Source organism: Gracilinanus agilis, chromosome 4, assembly GCF_016433145.1.
Source record: "Gracilinanus agilis isolate LMUSP501 chromosome 4, AgileGrace, whole genome shotgun sequence".
Classification (NCBI taxonomy): Eukaryota; Metazoa; Chordata; class Mammalia; order Didelphimorphia; family Didelphidae; genus Gracilinanus; species Gracilinanus agilis.
In genome coordinates, this window is record NC_058133.1 from 391,928,443 (window position 1) to 391,945,611 (window position 17,169).

Genomic DNA, 17,169 nt, shown 5'->3' on the forward strand with positions numbered 1-17,169 from the left:
CAAAATAGATATGTGAGGTAGATTTTTTACATTACAATTGAGAAAATTGAGGCAGAGGTTAAGTGACTTGCTCAGGGTCACATAGCTATAAAGTCAACCTGTAGTGGTCTATCTACTTTACTATATAAATAATGATAAAACAGTAGAAGTGAGTGTTGTATACTAAAATAATTGAATAGGATGAGTAGCATTTTGAGGCTATTTTTGTATTTTTACTCTACTCTAGAAATAAATAATACTCTAGTCATAGAATGTCAGAATTGAAAGGGACCTTAGAAATTGGCTTTCCCAGCCTTATAATTTTGCTACTTTAGATATTACTATAAAGGATGGTATGTGAATTATTCAAAGTTACACAGGGGGGCAGCTGGGTAGCTCAGTGGAATGAGAGTCAGGCCTAGAGACAGGAGGTCCTAGGTTCAAACCCGGCCTCAGCCTCTTCCCAGCTGTGTGACCCTGGGCAAGTCACTTGACCCCCATTGCCCACCCTTACCAATCTTCCACCTATGAGACAATGCACCGAAGTACAAGGGTTTAAAAAAAAAAAAAGTTACACAGGGTTTGTGGCAGAAGAGAGGCAGGGTTGGATTCTTCTAATCCATGTTTCAGTAATAAGAGGGAGAAAATGTATAGACTCTTTATTTCCTTTATGATAACTAAAGATGTTCTACTGGTCAGCTCTCTCATTGTCCACCATAGAGGTGGATCAGAGCTTCTATCAATTATTGTCATGAACTAGGCCCTGTGGAAACCTCCACATTCTTATAGGAGACATAATTCTACTGAGCCTATTTTGGAGTAAGATTGTCCCTACAAAGCATTTTTCTTATTAGCTTGTTAAATGTTAGGATTTCTTAATCACAGCCGAACTGACTGAAAAGATATGGGTGATTCATAGACTAAATGTCCCCATGTAACAGAATGGCCATGACAATAATTTAGAAAGGCCTTTACTTAATTCCCCCCCCCCTTAATGCTTCATTATGGTTTGGAGGTGACTTTGGCTTTCTGAAAGCTCCACTCACAAAGCTAGCTGTTCATTCCAAGTCAGAAAAGCTCCTTTTGTGGACTAGGATTGACCAACCAATAACCAGCAAGGCTGTCATTTGAGGACAAACCCAAATTAATTTGCATTTGGCTAGGAAGTATATATTTTTTGTCCATAGCAACCCATTAAGCTGTCTAAATAAAATATGGAGGAGCTGGGATCTGAGCCAATGAGGGAAATGAAATTAGAGAACTTTTAGGGGAAAGGGAGAGGAATAGGCACTTATATAGTGCCTACTATGTTCCAGGCATTATTTCCCCCCTTCTCTAAGCACTTTTAGAAATATTATTTCATTTGATCTTCACAATAATTATGTGAGATAGATGCCACTATTATTCTCCATTACAATTGAGAAAATTGAGGCTGTTAAAGGTTAAATGACTTGCCCAGGGTCACACAGCTATAAAGTGTTTGAATTTGAATTTGAATACAAGTCTTCCTGACTCCAGAATCAGTACTCTAATGATTGTATCACTTTTTAATGTACTTTTAAAGTTAACTCTTCTTAAAGTTTCATAAATTAGAATAGGGTATTTCCATCTAGTCATTCTTAAGTCTTGGTTAACTTGTCAGTGTTCTCTCAATATCAAATTTGGGGTGAATTCATTTGGAAGGTCAATGACCTAGGGATTATGGTGTTGGACTTGACATTTGACAAGATTTGAGTCCAAATCCACCTGCAGATACTTATTAGCTAGGTGACCCTTGGCAAGTCATTTAACCTGCCTCGGTTCCCTCATCAGTAAAATGGAAATTATAAAAGCACTTACCCCACAGGGCTGTTAAGATCTGAGATAAGATACATAAGCATGATATAAAGGCTAGTTATTATCACTGAAATAAAACAATATGGAATTTTCTCTTTTCCTTGTTTATATTCATTATTTGCTTAGATTGTGACAACACTCAAGGTAGCTTTATAAGAGATAAACTTTAGATCACACAGAGATAACAGCATCATGAGTTCCTAATTCTCCGGGTTCTTCAAAGTAGCTTAAAGCCAACTCACTGATAAGTAGTAATTATACTATATACGCTATTTATACTTTGGGGTTGCTGTCATACTTCATAGAAGTCTTATTATTTAACATGAAGTAAGTGACTGGGGAAAGGAACTTTAGTCTGCATCCAGGAAATTTGAAGCAGAAAGATCCAAATGAGCTCACTAATCTTCCCCTTCACCAGCACACTTCCAAATAATAGTCAATGCTTCACAACAGAAGAAAAAAGATGACTTTCCCAGTCTTTTAGGGAGAATATATTTTGGGCAATAGTTCCTTAGGGAAAGGTACAATTTTAAGATCATACAGCATTCAAAACCCCACATTTCACACTGTACTCTCTAGAGTAGTCCTAGCAAAAAGTATGTATGAATATGAGATTTTAATGGAGGAAAGACAAATAATCTATTTTCCTCTGACTATGGGGGAAAAGCCAAACCAAACAAAAATCATTTGTTTTCTCTCCTCTTTCAAAGCCTAAATTCTCCTAATGTAGGACATTTATTGTCAGTGGTAACCCTCTGTATCTTCTGGGACCTGGGAGCCAGGCTATCTGTTTTTCAGAGATCTGAAGTCAGGGCTGTTCTCATGCACAAGTCAGAATATCTACTCTGATGGTTTTCATGTTATGATTTCATGAGCAACAGGAATATTGTCTCATCCCTAAATTCAGCCATTTCCCTGATTCATTAAAGCCTGAAACTGAGCCATTAGAAATCCAGATCTTTGAAATGTGACTTTGGTCTTTTATTAAAATGGAAATGTCTCTAGATGGGGCAAATGAATAGATATTTGTTTTCTCCATGTAACTGTGGCATAGGGAAAAGACATTGGATTATGTATCAGAAGTCTTAGGTTCAGAGGCTGGCTCTCTCTCCCATCAAAGCCTCAATTTCCTCATCTGTAAAATGGTGGTAATGTCTCTAATGCTTCTCTCACAGACTTTTCAAGATAAAATGTGTAAAACATTTGATAAACTGAAATCAATATCTCAGCTATTATTATCTATTCAACAAATTTATTAAGTATTGACTGTAGAGCACTAGGGACATCTTCTGTGGGAACACAGACTAGAATATTTCAATCAACAACCAATCAACAGATTATTATTAAATGTCTACTATATGCCAGGCACTATAATAGGTGCTGGATATGCAAAGAAAAAAGCAAAATAGTCTCTACTCTCAAAGAATTTACTTTCTCCTGCTTCATGTGTTCAAGAAGCTTATAATAATCTTGTTTCATTGCTGCTGTTTTTAGTCCTCATGACTTCATTTGGAGTTTGCTTGGCAGAGATGCTCAAGCTGTTTGCCATTTTCTTCTCTAGCTCATGTTAGAGAATGAGGAAACTGAGGCAAACAGAGTTATGTGATTTGCCAAGGGTTACACAGCCAGGAAGTGATGAGGTTAGATTTTAAACTCATGAAGATGGGCCTTCCTGATTCCAGGTTTGGTACTCTATCTACTGTGCCGCCTAGATGTCCCTCATAATCTCATTAGGGATATAATAAAAAAATTAGAACAATATACAAATAACTACAATGTAAAAAATATGATAGGCAGCAATTCTAGGCCAGGCTTAAACTAAAACTAGTCCAATAATTCAAGGTTGAGCTTTAAAATGCAATAAGATACCCACAGATCATAAAAATCAAATTAAAACCAACTTGATCAATTGGAGTTCCATTAATCTGTTGACTATTCTTCTTAAGCTTTACATTTTTGTACCTCAAATGGCTTCTCTTCATTTTCCATTCCTTTGCTGCCTCTGAATTCTGTCATGTCTCCAAGAACCTCGTCATCATATCAACCCTGGACCTTATACCTCATTAGAACTCTACCTTTGAGGTCCTTCCCATCATCTGGTTGAAAAGAATGGTGATCAGAGAACTCTAAGAACTCCCCTTTAAGGATGACTCCTAAGGAAGCCATCTCATTTACCATCTAGCTACATTACTCTGGACTACATCATCCTCTCTCCACTGGGAGCCCCATATTGTTCCTTCTCTTCAGTTTCTTTTTATGAGTTTTCTCCTCCCATTATATTGTGAGCACCTAGAGAGCACAGACTTTTGCTTTTCTTTGTAGCCCCAGTTCTTAGCACAGTGCCTGGTACATGGGCACTTAATAAATGTTTATTGGCTGACTGACTAATCAAGTAGCCAAATGTTCTTTCTGCCTCGTTAAAGAGTCAAGACAGATTATTTGCTTCTGGAGTATACTTACCTGGTATGTAAAGCACTGGGTGGTCATTGAGAAAGCTGAAGGGCAAGTGGGGTAGTGGGAATGAAAGGGGAAAAAAAGAAGAAAGGGATCTTATCATAGCTCAGTGTGGGCACAAATACAATCCTGACCTCAAGGACATAGTAGCTGGGTTTCTCCTACACAACAATAGCTTCAAGTACTCTTGCCACTTACCCAAAACATAGAGAAGTAAGAGTGTTCTGGGGATTCTATCTAAAGAATTCTCCAGAATGATAATTTATAAAGAAGAAAAATTGTGCAGTCTACATTTTAGGCACAAATCTTCGAGGAACATATTTATTTAATTAGATAATTCTGAGCATCTCTACTCAGAGAGAAAAATACAAAGGGATAGAGCTCTAGCCTATCTTTGAAAATCTCTTGGACACTATCCATGTCTGGTTATAATTTATAGTTTAACACAAAGGCTAAAATTCCACAAACAAGTTTAAATAGGAGTCCAGAGTTGAGGTAACAGCTTCTTTCATCAGCAACAACTTTTGAAGTACCCTGGAGAGTTATTATGCTTAAACCATCCAATTCTTCTAAAGATCACCCTTTCAACTTGGTCAAAAATGAACTTCAGAGATATTTTCATTAATTGAGCTAATCAAATATTCTTTTTCAGACTTGATCTCTCAGCAGTTTTAGAACGAAGTTCTTCCTCAGCTGAGCAAACTTCTTCCTTTAGAGACTAGTTAGGCCTTTGATAAGTATGATTTCAAAAGATTACAGTGCAGGACATTGTTTCAGAGTAGTTAGTTAAAGGCTGATAAAGGTATCTTATACAGATTAGACCAAGGACTTTAGACAAAGACACTAAGAAAGAAAAAACAAACGGTTTTTAAAATATCCCTAAAAGAGAGAACATGAGGGCCTTAGTGTGCCTTCAAAGGCTGCTTGAGCTCTGTTCCAGAGCCCTGAAATTTAAAGGTAAAAAATTATATATATACACATGCATACATATATGCATATTCCCAAAAGAATTTTAGAAAAGCAGAGTCTAGTTACAAATAATTAGTTAAAATAGGAAGCTACCAAAAGTACACATCTGTGCATATCGTAACTAATTCCTCCTCCTACTCAGCTGAATTTAATTCCATCTTGTATATTCACATCACAAATTACAAAGTTGATCTAAGGACACTTGCCCTTTTGTGTTGCTTTCCTTAGGTATGTTGATCATTCTAAGCATAGTGCTTGCCCCAGATGCCGTAACTGATAGGTACTGGACTTCACTTCCATTAGGAAGGAATAGAGGATAGGAACTCATAGAAGATTTCATGAAATAGGTGGGATTTGAATTGGGTACTGAAGTTGGATGAGGATTGAATGCATAGAATCAGGGGGTGAGATAAGCATTGTAGAAAAAATGAAGAAAGAAGATTGTGAGAATTATGCCCAGAAGCAGGAAGGCATGTGATATATTTGGGGACTAGAAGAAGAAGAAGAAATCAAAGTTCACAATAAGATCTTGGGGGTGGGTAGAAGGGGTGCTGGTTTGGATTTCAGGCTACAAGTGTTTTGGTACCAAACTGGACCAATGGAGTGGGTTCAGTTTATCATACTCAGAGACCTCACAGGTGCAAAATTTCAGCTTAGCTTCCCTTCTCCAGACTTGCCTGAAACTGTTATTAGTTGCCTAGAAAGCTCCCACTGCCACCATCTTCATTCATCTAATGGAACTTATGTCTCCATGGGCATTAGTGAACTGGGTAAGACTAAACAATAAAATGTTATAGAGAAGGGACATTTGAAAACTTCATCTCATTCCTTCTTTTTATGTGCATTCTCTGGACCAAGAGAAATAACTTACCTGCCTATCATATGTTTACTTTAGCAAAGAAATATGCCATGGTATGCTGGAAGTTAAATGAAACAACAGGCCTTTACAAGAAAAAAGAATCGCCTAAGTGCAAATCTGGCTGCACAGGTCTGTCTAGGGATCTAATAGGGATAAAGCTGGCAACACACATTTGGGTATTCTTTAAGGAATCAAGATCATAGATCTAGAACTGGTCAGAAACAGTGTAGTTTGTCCTCCTTTCAGAGATGAGAAAACTGAGATCCAAGGAAGTTTAGCAATCAAAATCTGCAGGTACTAAATTATACTTAGCATGTATTTATAGGAAAGTTTTGAACTTGGGCTCTCCAACTACAGAACCTGTGCTCTTTCCCCAGTACAATGATACTATAATTGCTCTTCAACAACTTCCAAAGCAAGTCTGAAATCTGCTTTTGTCATTTCATTATGGAAATGTTAGAGGTAGATGGCACCCTAGAGGTCATCTAGTCCAAATCCCTGACCCTACAGGTGAGGCAGCTAAGGCCAAGGAAGTGCCAGTAGATCTTGAGCTTCATACCTTCAGGTCATTGAGTCTTACCTTGAAATTGGTATGAATAGGACAGCTAGATGGCTCAGTGGATAGAGAACCAGGTCTTGCAGTCAAATTTGGCTCAGATACTTCCTAGCTGTGTGACTCTGGGCAAGTCACTTACTCCCATTTGCCTATAGCCCTTACTGCCCTTCTGCCTTAGAACCAATACTTAATATTGAGTCTAAGACAGAAAATAAAGGTTTCAAAACAAAACAAAAAAAATTTATATGAGTGGAGAATTGGAAGAGGGTGTGAAAAAAGGATTTTTCCAGCTCTATAATTTTGGAAGACACATTAAAGAATGCTTTGAATCATAACAGCTTATCACTTACCATCAAGGAGAAAATAATATACAATTATAAATTCTCATTACCAGGTAAAACCTCCCCTTCAGAGAAGTTATGTGAAATAGTAAGTTAAACTTTAATTGTATCTTTGCTATATCCTCACACTGTAGTTTTTAACTACCAGCTATACTCATTTCTTATCTCCTATTTGATGTCTTCCATATAAGAATTTTCCTCTCCATCACTCATCCTATAATGTAAAGTCTAAATGAACATTAGTCCAGAAATCTAAGCTCTGAAGGAAATCAAGTCAATTCTCAGAGAAATCATGGATGGCAAGAAAACATATTTAGTAAACATTGAAAACCAGCCTTTGTACTTATTTTTAGTACCTGGGCTATTAACTTGAATTTTCTATTTCATCTGACACATTTTAATTTTGGCCCTTCAGGAAGCTTATGCTTAAAATGTGTCTTAGTGAGGTTCTGAGTCTCTACAGCCTTTCTATTTCTGGAAGCTCTAAAACTCCCCACTTAATTTCTGCTTCTCTTTGAGCTGGCACAGTCTTCTACCCCAGCATCAAGAGAACGGGTTAACTGAACTCTGACTGAGAGGATGGAAGGCTGGGTGGGCAGTAGGTGTTCCTGAAGCTGTCGAGATGAGAAAACAGCGAGTCCGTAGGGCTCAGGGTGGAGTGATCTCAGGAGCTTTGCCAAATCAGTCTCTTTCTCCCTCTGCTCTGCTCCCCTACCCCCACCCCAAGGAACGAAAAGGAAAAAGGGGGGAAAATCACATGATGCTTGATTCCCTTTAGCAAGAGGACTGTTGTGTGAGAGCCTTGTCTCAGGAAAGAAAGGAGGCCAAGGTGATAGCAAGGCTAAATCACAAGACAGGCAGGTTCTTCACAGAAAGATGTCACAGCAGGCTCTGGAAAGTAATTAGAGTGGAATTTTGGCAGCTTGTGCTAATGATGGGAAGAGTTTTCCTATAGCCTTCATCCACACCCTCAATTTTCAGTTCCCTTCTTGCAAATAGCTCTAAAGCACTTTGAGATGTTTGCCAGGAAAGGTGCTAGAGAAAACAAACTGACTGCAATCCTCTAACTCAAATATACTAAATAAAGAGCAGGAGGAAGGCATTCATCCACATTAGCCCCTAGCCAACCTCATCATCAGGGGTATTTCAAGCTACCATTCATTTATCCATTGATCCATCCATACTTTGTCGACTATGTGAGATGGACTGTGTGTTCAGTCTTAAATTGTTTTCATCTACTGTAATACCTTTGGGAGAAAGCTGACTGCATTTCTGGGACCCCTGCCTTTGGGGGAAGCCAGAGGAGGAGAATCTCAGTGGAAGAGGAGAAAGACAAGGAGGTCAAGGCCAAGAGTTGGACTAAGTCTAAAGCAAGGATGACTTCATAATTTACAGTGATAGCTAGGGAGACAGTGCATGCTCCCTCAGGTAAATAAGTCTAATTGAGAAAGCATCTTACATGTCTAAGGGCAGTGCTTTTTCCCCCCTTTTATTTTAAGCTATAGGCAGTAAAAACCCTCCCTTCCTAGGATGGTCACCCTAAGGGAACAAGAATACCAGATATGCTGACAAGGGAAGAACTGAAACTCTTTTTAGAGACAACAAAACAGCATCCTAGTGAATTGGTAGGTTGTAGATGGGTCTGTTCTCCTCAGCTGTGTCAGTTATTTGTCATCTGCTGACTTCTTGACTATTTGTTACTTTACTTCTTTTTATGTAGGAAAGTACTATTTTATGCAGGAAAATATTTTAAGTAGGAAAAGTGCTATTCTCTGACAACATACAATGGAGGAAAGTGATTTGTACCTAATACAAATCACATATTGAAAAAAAAGCAACTTTAGGGGACAGCTGGGTAGCTCAGTGGAGTGAGAGTCAGGCCTAGAGACAGGAGGTCCTAGGTTCAAAGCCGGCCTCAGCCACTTCCCAGCTGTGTGACCCTGGGCAAGTCACTTGACCCCCATTGCCCACACTTACCACTCTTCCACCTATGAGACAATACACCTAAGTTAAGGGTCTAAAAAAAAAAGCAACTTTAATCCATGTAATATCATTTCTATCAACAAAAAGGTCTTCAACTTGTTTCGATACTACCAGTACTCAGAAAGTGCCTACTATGTACCAGAAACTGCTCTAGGATATGGAGAAAAGAAAAAAAAAAAGAAAGGGAAATTATGTTTGACCTCATAGAGCTTAATTTCTTTTGGAGAAAATAAAATTACTTAGGAAAGTAAATACAAAATACATACAAAGTAATTTTGGGAAGGGGGGAGGTACCCTAGATTAATCTAAATTACTAACAATCTTTCTATTCAACTCCTGGTTTTTTTTTTCATACTTTACATTTAAAGGCAGCAAAGTGGTATTATGTGTAGACCACTAGGCCTGGAGTCAGGAAGATCTGAGTTCAAATTCAACTTCAAATACTTACTAGATCTATAACCCTGGGCAATCACTTAACTTCTGTGTGCCTCAGTTTCCTAATGTGTAAAATGTGGATAATAATAACAGCTTCCCAAAGGTTGTTGTGAGGATCAAAAGAAATCATATTTGTTAAGTTTTTTAAAAGCCTTATGTAAATACTAGCTACTATTATTATTATCATTATCATTATTTTATACTACTTTGAAAATTCCAACCTTGACTGACTCATCTCTGTATAAAAGAGTAACTATTTATCTTTAGTTTTATTGTATCATTGTCTCAGTAGTGGGAAGGAATCTAAGCGATCCTTTAGCCTTAGAATCATAAATTTAGAGCTAAAGAGACCTTGGAGGAAGGAAGGAAGCAAGGAAGGAAGAAAGGAAGGAAGGAAGGAAGGAAGGAAGGAAGTATTTATTAAATGTCTATTTTGTGCCAGGCATTCTATAAATTACTTAGCAAATATCTCAGTGGATCCTCAGAGTGATCCTGGGATGATTGTGTTATTATAATCCCTATTTTACAATTGAGGAAGTTGAAGCAGATAGCAGTGATTTGCCTAGGGTCACCTAGCTAGTAAGTATCTGAGATGGAATTGAACTCGGGTCTTGACTCCAATACATCACAAAAATGTGAGTCAGCATAGACTCTTGCTCTTCACCATTGGCCACGTGATAGCAATGCTTCATCAACTGTTCTTCAAGGAGGACTTTACAAAGATGCCTGTTACACCTCTGTTTTCCATTCAGAACCTTTCCTAAACTCAGTCTCCTAAGCCTAGAAGCACAACTTAGCTTACCTATTGATATTTCAAAGCCATACAATATTTGAGAGATGTTTGAGACATTAGACCCCTTCATTTCAAAGCACAGAGACATTCTGCCTGCCCCCCAACCCCATTTCCCTGAACTAAGTCATCTCCTGCCCTGAAGTGACCCTCTGGTCCAGCTCTGCTGTGAGTCAGTGGCAAAACTGAAAACTCTATCTTAGAGCCACAAATGTTTCTTTTCGATTTGCTTTTTGTGAGCTCACATGAAAACAATGAGCAAGAAGAAATGGAAAGAAGTATTTTTAGGACTCTGGGTGGGAGGGTAAACAACGCAGATTCCATAAACCAGCACTGGCAGTGAGAGATGCTGACTGAAAGGAAAATGACCAACTCAATCACTGCCGTATCCTAGCTGGCCCATTAAAAGAACAGAATGACCTATGCTAAGATATTCTATTGGTGAAATAAACTGTGACATTGAAAATGAATGCCTGTTAACAGCTGAAAGATCATGAGATTCCAACCCCCAAATGAATTATTTTTCATAAATTTTCACAAATGTCAATTTTATATACAACCAGAATGTATAATAAATTTAGTAGATATGCAGATCATTAGTCTCCTTAAAAATATTTAAAGTACCTAGAAACAAAAGGAACTACCACCCTATCTTCTTCTCTAGAGGGGATCATATTAATGACCAGTCAAATTTTCTGCTACGTAGGAGAGGATAGTTCATGACAGGGAAAGGAACATGAAGGAGAATTGGTGAAAGAAATTCTGGTTTCTTTGAGAACCAGAGGGTCTTCTCCACTTGTATACATTCTTTCTCTCTTTCTCCCATCATTTTTATGATTTAAACAAATTGTATTTGCTGTCTCTTTTCTAAGAACAACCTTCCCTTGATACATCCCTCTCTTGAAGCAAAGAAATACAATTAAACAAAACAAACAGAAATATTGCATTTGACAGTGTATATACTACTCCACACCTAGAATCCACTATATTTCTACTAAGAGGGAAAGCATGGGTCATTGGCAGTCTTTTGGAGCCAAGATTAGTTTTTGTAGTTAATCTGACTTCTGATGTCTTTCAAGAATGTGTTTCTCTGATAGTAGTCATTGTATATATTTATTTGACCCTAAGCCAGTTCATGTGAATGTTTCAATATTTCTCATGGCTGAGTAATATCCTCTTTCTATCCCTCAGTTTGCTTAGCCATTCCTCAGGCAATGGACACTTTGTTTCTAGCTTTTTACTACCATGGAAAGTGATGTTATGAATATTTTGTTGTCTTTATTTGGCCTTTTGTCTCTTTGTTGGGGGTGTATTACCTTTTTTTTTCTCCTTACCAAATAGAAAATGGACTACATATAATAGCAGATTTCTTCTTCAGACTCCCCTGAGCCAATAAGAATATTTTCTTACTGAGAGGTCAGATATCAAATCCTTTGACTAGGAATCTGACCTCTTGTTGGGAGTCTGTCTCTGATTGTCACAACATCAGTGAAGAATCAATCAGTGAAGCATTCACTTATTAATCAGTTGTTATGTACTAGGCACTGAACACACACATATAAAAATAAAACAATTCCTGTCCTCAAGGAGATGACATCTTTTCAATAGAGGCAACTCTTCTTAAGAGGCAAAATTAAACTCTGAGCCTAGGTTCTATGATTCCAGATGCTTTCCACCATATCCTCCTGCCTATATACCTTAATTTTACGCCTAAAGAACTCCAGGGAGAAAAAAGAATGTAAGTACATCTAATGATCCTTTCTTATAGAAGCCAAAAGGTTAACAATATTAAATCTCATTTAGGTGGCATTATTGGGAATAGCTCAAGTTTCTATAATGCGTGATCCACAGTGCTAACCCTGGATTCAGGAAGAACTGAATTCAAATCTGGCCTCAGACACTTCATATCTTTGTGACCCTGGGCAAATCACTTGCCCTTTGCCTGCCTCAGTTTCCCAGTCTGCAAAATGGGTATAATAATAACACCTACCTTCCAGGGTTGTTGTGAGGTTCAAATGAGATAATATTTGTAAAACACTTTGCATATCTCAAAGTTCTTTCCTCCTTAGCTATTCCATTTGTATCTCTTGCTCTCTTTGAGGAAATGGTAGTTCTTTTGATCAGGGTATATATTTTTTTTCCTTTGAAGTTCTAATTTATAGGATTTACACTTAGAAGTTTCCTTAGAGATCATCTATCTAATATGATTTTACAAATAAGAAAGGTTATCCCAGAGATAAGTATCTAACATCTGTTATTAGAAAACCAAAATTCAAAAAGGGGTTTCTTACTATTATAGCTATACAAATGCTAGTTATTATTGTTGTTGTTAACGTGAGTGAAATTTTCATCATTTGACATATAAAGCAACTGAAGACAAGAGAGATAAAGGGCCTTGCCAAAGGTGATACAGCTACTGAGTATCAGAAGTCAGAAAATTTGAAACCATATTTCCTGATAACTCTAGGGATAGTACACTTTCCATCACCTAGCACACTTCCTCTTGTCTTCTGAAACAGTACTCACAAGTCTAATAGAATATCTCTCTTTATAAAACTATTGGCAAATGTTTCATTTGCTAAGTTGGGTTTTAGTCCGCAGGGGTAAAGTAATTGGAAATGAATTATAATTATCTATTGGGAAATAAGCTTCTTTAAGCTACTGGTCTACTCTTACCAGCACTTTCTGTGATTTGAGTGATTAAAAATAATAACCATTCATTGGTTAAAAGTTAATTTTCTTTTTATTAAGTCCAGCAAAACTCTCTAGGTTTTCATTCAGGACTTATTTAGAATTCTCCATGGGTACTAAACAAAGATTCATTTTATAAGATTGTCCGACTAGATTAAAAAATGAGATAGGCAGTTATGTCTGGAATCTTAACCATAAGATACAAAAAAAACAAAGGAATTATTCTTTAGTGAAACCCAAAGTTATGGTACAATGCAGGGTAATGCAGTCAGAGGACAAAGTGGCCAATTTGGAGTTAGATGACTAGAATTCCAATCTTGTCTCTACTCTGTGAACTGAGTGACCTTAGGAAAGAAATCTAATGTCTTTGGGTATCCATTCATCATTTGTTAAGTGAGAGACTAGATCAGAGGTTCTTAACTGGATGCCCCTGAATTTATTTTTTTTTTAAAGATTTTTTTTTTATTTTTTTTTAAACCCTTGTACTTTGGTGTATTGTCTCATAGGTGGCAGATTGGTAAGGGTGGGCAATGGGGGTCAAGTGACTTGCCCAGGGTCACACAGCTGGGAAGTGGCTGAGGCCGGGTTCCCTGAATTTATTTTAAATAATATTTTAATAACTATATTTTAGCAGAATTGGTTTCCTTTGTAATTTATGTATTTTGAAACATTATTCTAAGTGATATACATAGGCTTCACCAGATTGTCAAAGGAGTCCATGATATAAAGATTAAGAAGTCTTGGACTACATGATCTTTAAGATCTTTAAGGATTTTTCCTACTCTAATACTATCTATGATCGTAAGTTGCAATCAACTTTGAAAATATAGGGCTAAGAGTATGATGTCATTGAAGAATCAAGGAACCTAACTCCTAAATTGAAAACTCTATCTATCTTTCTAGATATAGTAATATCCTTAGAACCTTTGAGTGGACAATTGGAGGATGAAATTTTAAGGTGGAAGAGTGATTCAAAAGCCTGCTCCAGTTTAAGCAATCTGATAGGCTCAGATCAGTAGACAGATGAAGCACATGGCTAGTCATCTTGGTGTAACTTGTTTTGTTTCCATTCGTATCCTTTATCAGCCCAAAATAAGAGGTAGGTAAGTTTCCTTGTTTTTGTTAAAACATACACACACACACACACACACACACACACACACACACACACACATACACACACACACACACACACACACACACACACACACACACACACAAAACTCAAGGACTGCTATAGCACCAAATGGGTACATTTGGTAGATTGTGGTTTTTAGCAGAAGGGCAGCAGATGGTTAATTAGTATTTCAATGAGCACATTTCCTTTCCAATATACATGAAAGACAACTTTTTAAAAAGCCCAAACCATTCTGCATTGGTATAGCTGAATAAGGATACCTGCTTTCTTAAAAATATTAAAGCAAAAATATAATAACTATCCTACCTGTCCCCAGCAACACTTTATCAGTTAAGAGAATAATTGGGGGAAGAACTAAGATGATTTTATTTGCAAAATTGTTCATTTACTGTTGACATATGTCCTTACCGTTATCTTCCACGGAGAAATTTTTATTTTTTGATAGAGAGAGGTATACAAAGAGACACTGTAAAGATCTAATTAGTTGTAGTGATTTGATCTTCCTCAGATCAGTCACAGCCTTGGTAACAGATATCACCTGGCACTTAATGCCTCTCCTTTTGCATAAGCATCTGCTAATGGAGAAATAATACTTTTTTTCCTTGCATTTTTTTCCTCCCAGGATATTTTGGAATGACATGACTTCAATGTTGAGAAATAAATCAAAGTCTGGCAAAAAGAATTCTCCAACCTATTGCTCTTTGCCTGACAAGCTGCTTGTATTTTTCCAGTTTGCTTCTCTGGTGCAGGGAATTTGCTCATCCCTGCTCATAATTCAACTGACTTGCCTTTCATTGTGTTGTGCTAGCGGGTTAAATGAAGTGAGTGACTGCATTTCTGTTCCTGGCACCTCACTGAGAGCACATGAATGGAGGACAGAAAGAATGAATGAACAAAATAATTTTGATGGGGCTGCCCCAGGGTATTAAACAGGACGGGAAGGAGGTGGGGGCAGGCTGTCATTTCCTAAGAAACACTCTTCATTAAAGAGTTTCTGATGTCGCTGGGCCACTTAACAAATATGCTCTACTTATATCCTACTTGGGCATTAATATGCAGGTTTATGCAGACCACCTATGCTGATGGCACAATGGCATGATTTTATTGTCAAACAGAAAGGAAACTGGTATTTCCTTTTTTCTGCCCACTCCCAACCCATGGAGCACAGTGAAATGCTCTGGACATGCTGGCATACAGTTTAAAAAATACATTAATGTATAATAAGCACTGGGCTATCAGTCAAATCCAGACTCCTGCTGCTTTGTCCCTCAAAAAAAAAACCACAAAAAAACTAGAGGCAATCATACTAAATTAGCCCAACCAGAACAGAGGGGAATTCAATGAGAGCTCTTCAAGAATGGCCTCCAATATTTCTGATTGAGGTCATGCTTGCCATTTGCTGCCTCACTTCTGAATGACATCTTCTCCCATGAACTGGTGCTGTGTCTAGAGATGCAGCCCATTAAAGGTTGGATGGTTTGGGGACCTAAGAGGTACTTCTGATGAATGAAGATGGTAATGCAGCACTCCAGACTAAGTGAATGAAAGGTGTAAGAAAGTTGAATCCTTCAAACAGGGAAAGAGAAGCGGTAGAGAGGCAGAGACTTGGGCAAAAGGGTAAGATACTTCAAGAGCCCCTAACTAAAGGCATGGCTACAATCGTACTTGGTCCAAAAATATTTTTCAAAGGTACAGAATCTATGGTTTTGACTGAGAATTTTTCATTCTGTAGACGACGCTGCTTATAGCAATTACTGCCCATCCCCCTATCCTCACCTCCCCCCATCCCGACCCCCTCTTCTCTCTGCCCACCCCACAATTGCACCTTAGGCAGGTACGACCTGATCTTATTTCTCAGTTCATTCACTAGTCGTTCACACACCACTTTATAGGGGTGGGGGAGGTGGGGTGGGGGGAAGCTCGTCACCAGAGCAATATTCTCACTTCAGTTCGGCTTAAACACGCATTTCAAGGAAAGAAAGAGAAACAAAAGAAGGAAAAAATACGAGCAAGACCCGTCCTTACCCTCTTCTTAAAAAATTGAAAAGCTGAGCATTTCTTGACTGGAAATCCATTCATGTCTTTGTTTACCATTTTCCACAATGGAGAGTACACAATTATAGGTCCAGTGTATGGTACTTGGTTAGTTAGTGCATCTGTTTTCCTCAGTATCCCTTCCAGAGACAGTTAACGAGGATGGAGTGGGGTGGAAGAAGCACAATCAGGTTTCAGGCAGCGAGTCCTTCCTTCACTCATTCATTCTGCTGCACCAGCTACTGCAGCGACCTTTTCCAGCTTTCGGTTGCCATAGGCTAGATCCTTTTTCTTTTAATCATTCCTCGAATTCACAAGCACAACTGCTACCGACCCTTGTGGCAGCCCACAGACCATATGCAGCAAGTCTCAGGGTAATGGGAGCCAGCGCCGAAGGATGCCGAGGTTGTATTTTTTTTTTTTTTTTTTAGTCTGAAAAGGAACACAGGAGCTATTAGCTCCTTCCTGGTTTACCTGGCTGCATCCCTCCCTCTCTAGAGCCTGGGTTTTCAGTTAGTTGTTCTTCAGGTGATGTGCCTTACCGCTGTTGGAGAGGAGAGCTGTTTTTGATTGTGCCGAGTTCCAGTGGGAGCTGTAGTTAGGCAAGAGAGAGCAGGAAAGAGAGAGGGCGGAGGGAGGAGAGAGGAGACTGAGAAAGGGAGTGAGAAGACTGCGAGAGAGGGAGAGAGGAGAATGAGAGAGCGGAGAGAGAGGAGAATGGAGAGAGAAAAAGGAGGAGAAAGAATGAAAGACAAGGAGGGAGTGTTAAGGGAGAAGGGAATAGGGGAGAGAAGAGAATAAGAAGAGAGGGACAAAGAATAAGAGACAGAGACAGAGAGACACAGAGGGACAGTGAAATGTGAAGGAATAACAGGTCATGAATGACTGAGCCAAGGATAGATAGAAAGTACAGATACTGAACTAACTAAAAGACAGCAAGCTTCCTTTGGGATTAATACAAAAATAGTTCCCTCCTTCCTTTTTTGTTGTTCCGACCATTTAAGTCAAAGTCATAAAAAAAAATGTATTCACTTCTTTATGAAATGCAGGTGCCTTTCTTTTCATAATCCTCTAAAACAATTGACTATATATTCCTGAATAAAA

At 38.2% G+C, this 17,169-nt stretch overlaps 1 protein-coding gene across 1 annotated transcript in view; it reads right to left on the reverse strand.

Moving 5' to 3' along the window:
• Positions 1 to 16,132, reverse strand: part of SGK1 (serum/glucocorticoid regulated kinase 1) — a 164,202-nt gene extending 148,070 nt beyond the window's left edge. The window contains exon 1 of the mRNA XM_044677026.1: positions 16,057 to 16,132. Coding sequence (XP_044532961.1) covers positions 16,057 to 16,125 — 69 coding nt within the window. The 5' untranslated portion in view covers positions 16,126 to 16,132. The remainder of the gene's footprint in view (positions 1 to 16,056) is intronic.
• Positions 16,133 to 17,169: the final 1,037 nt, after the last annotated feature.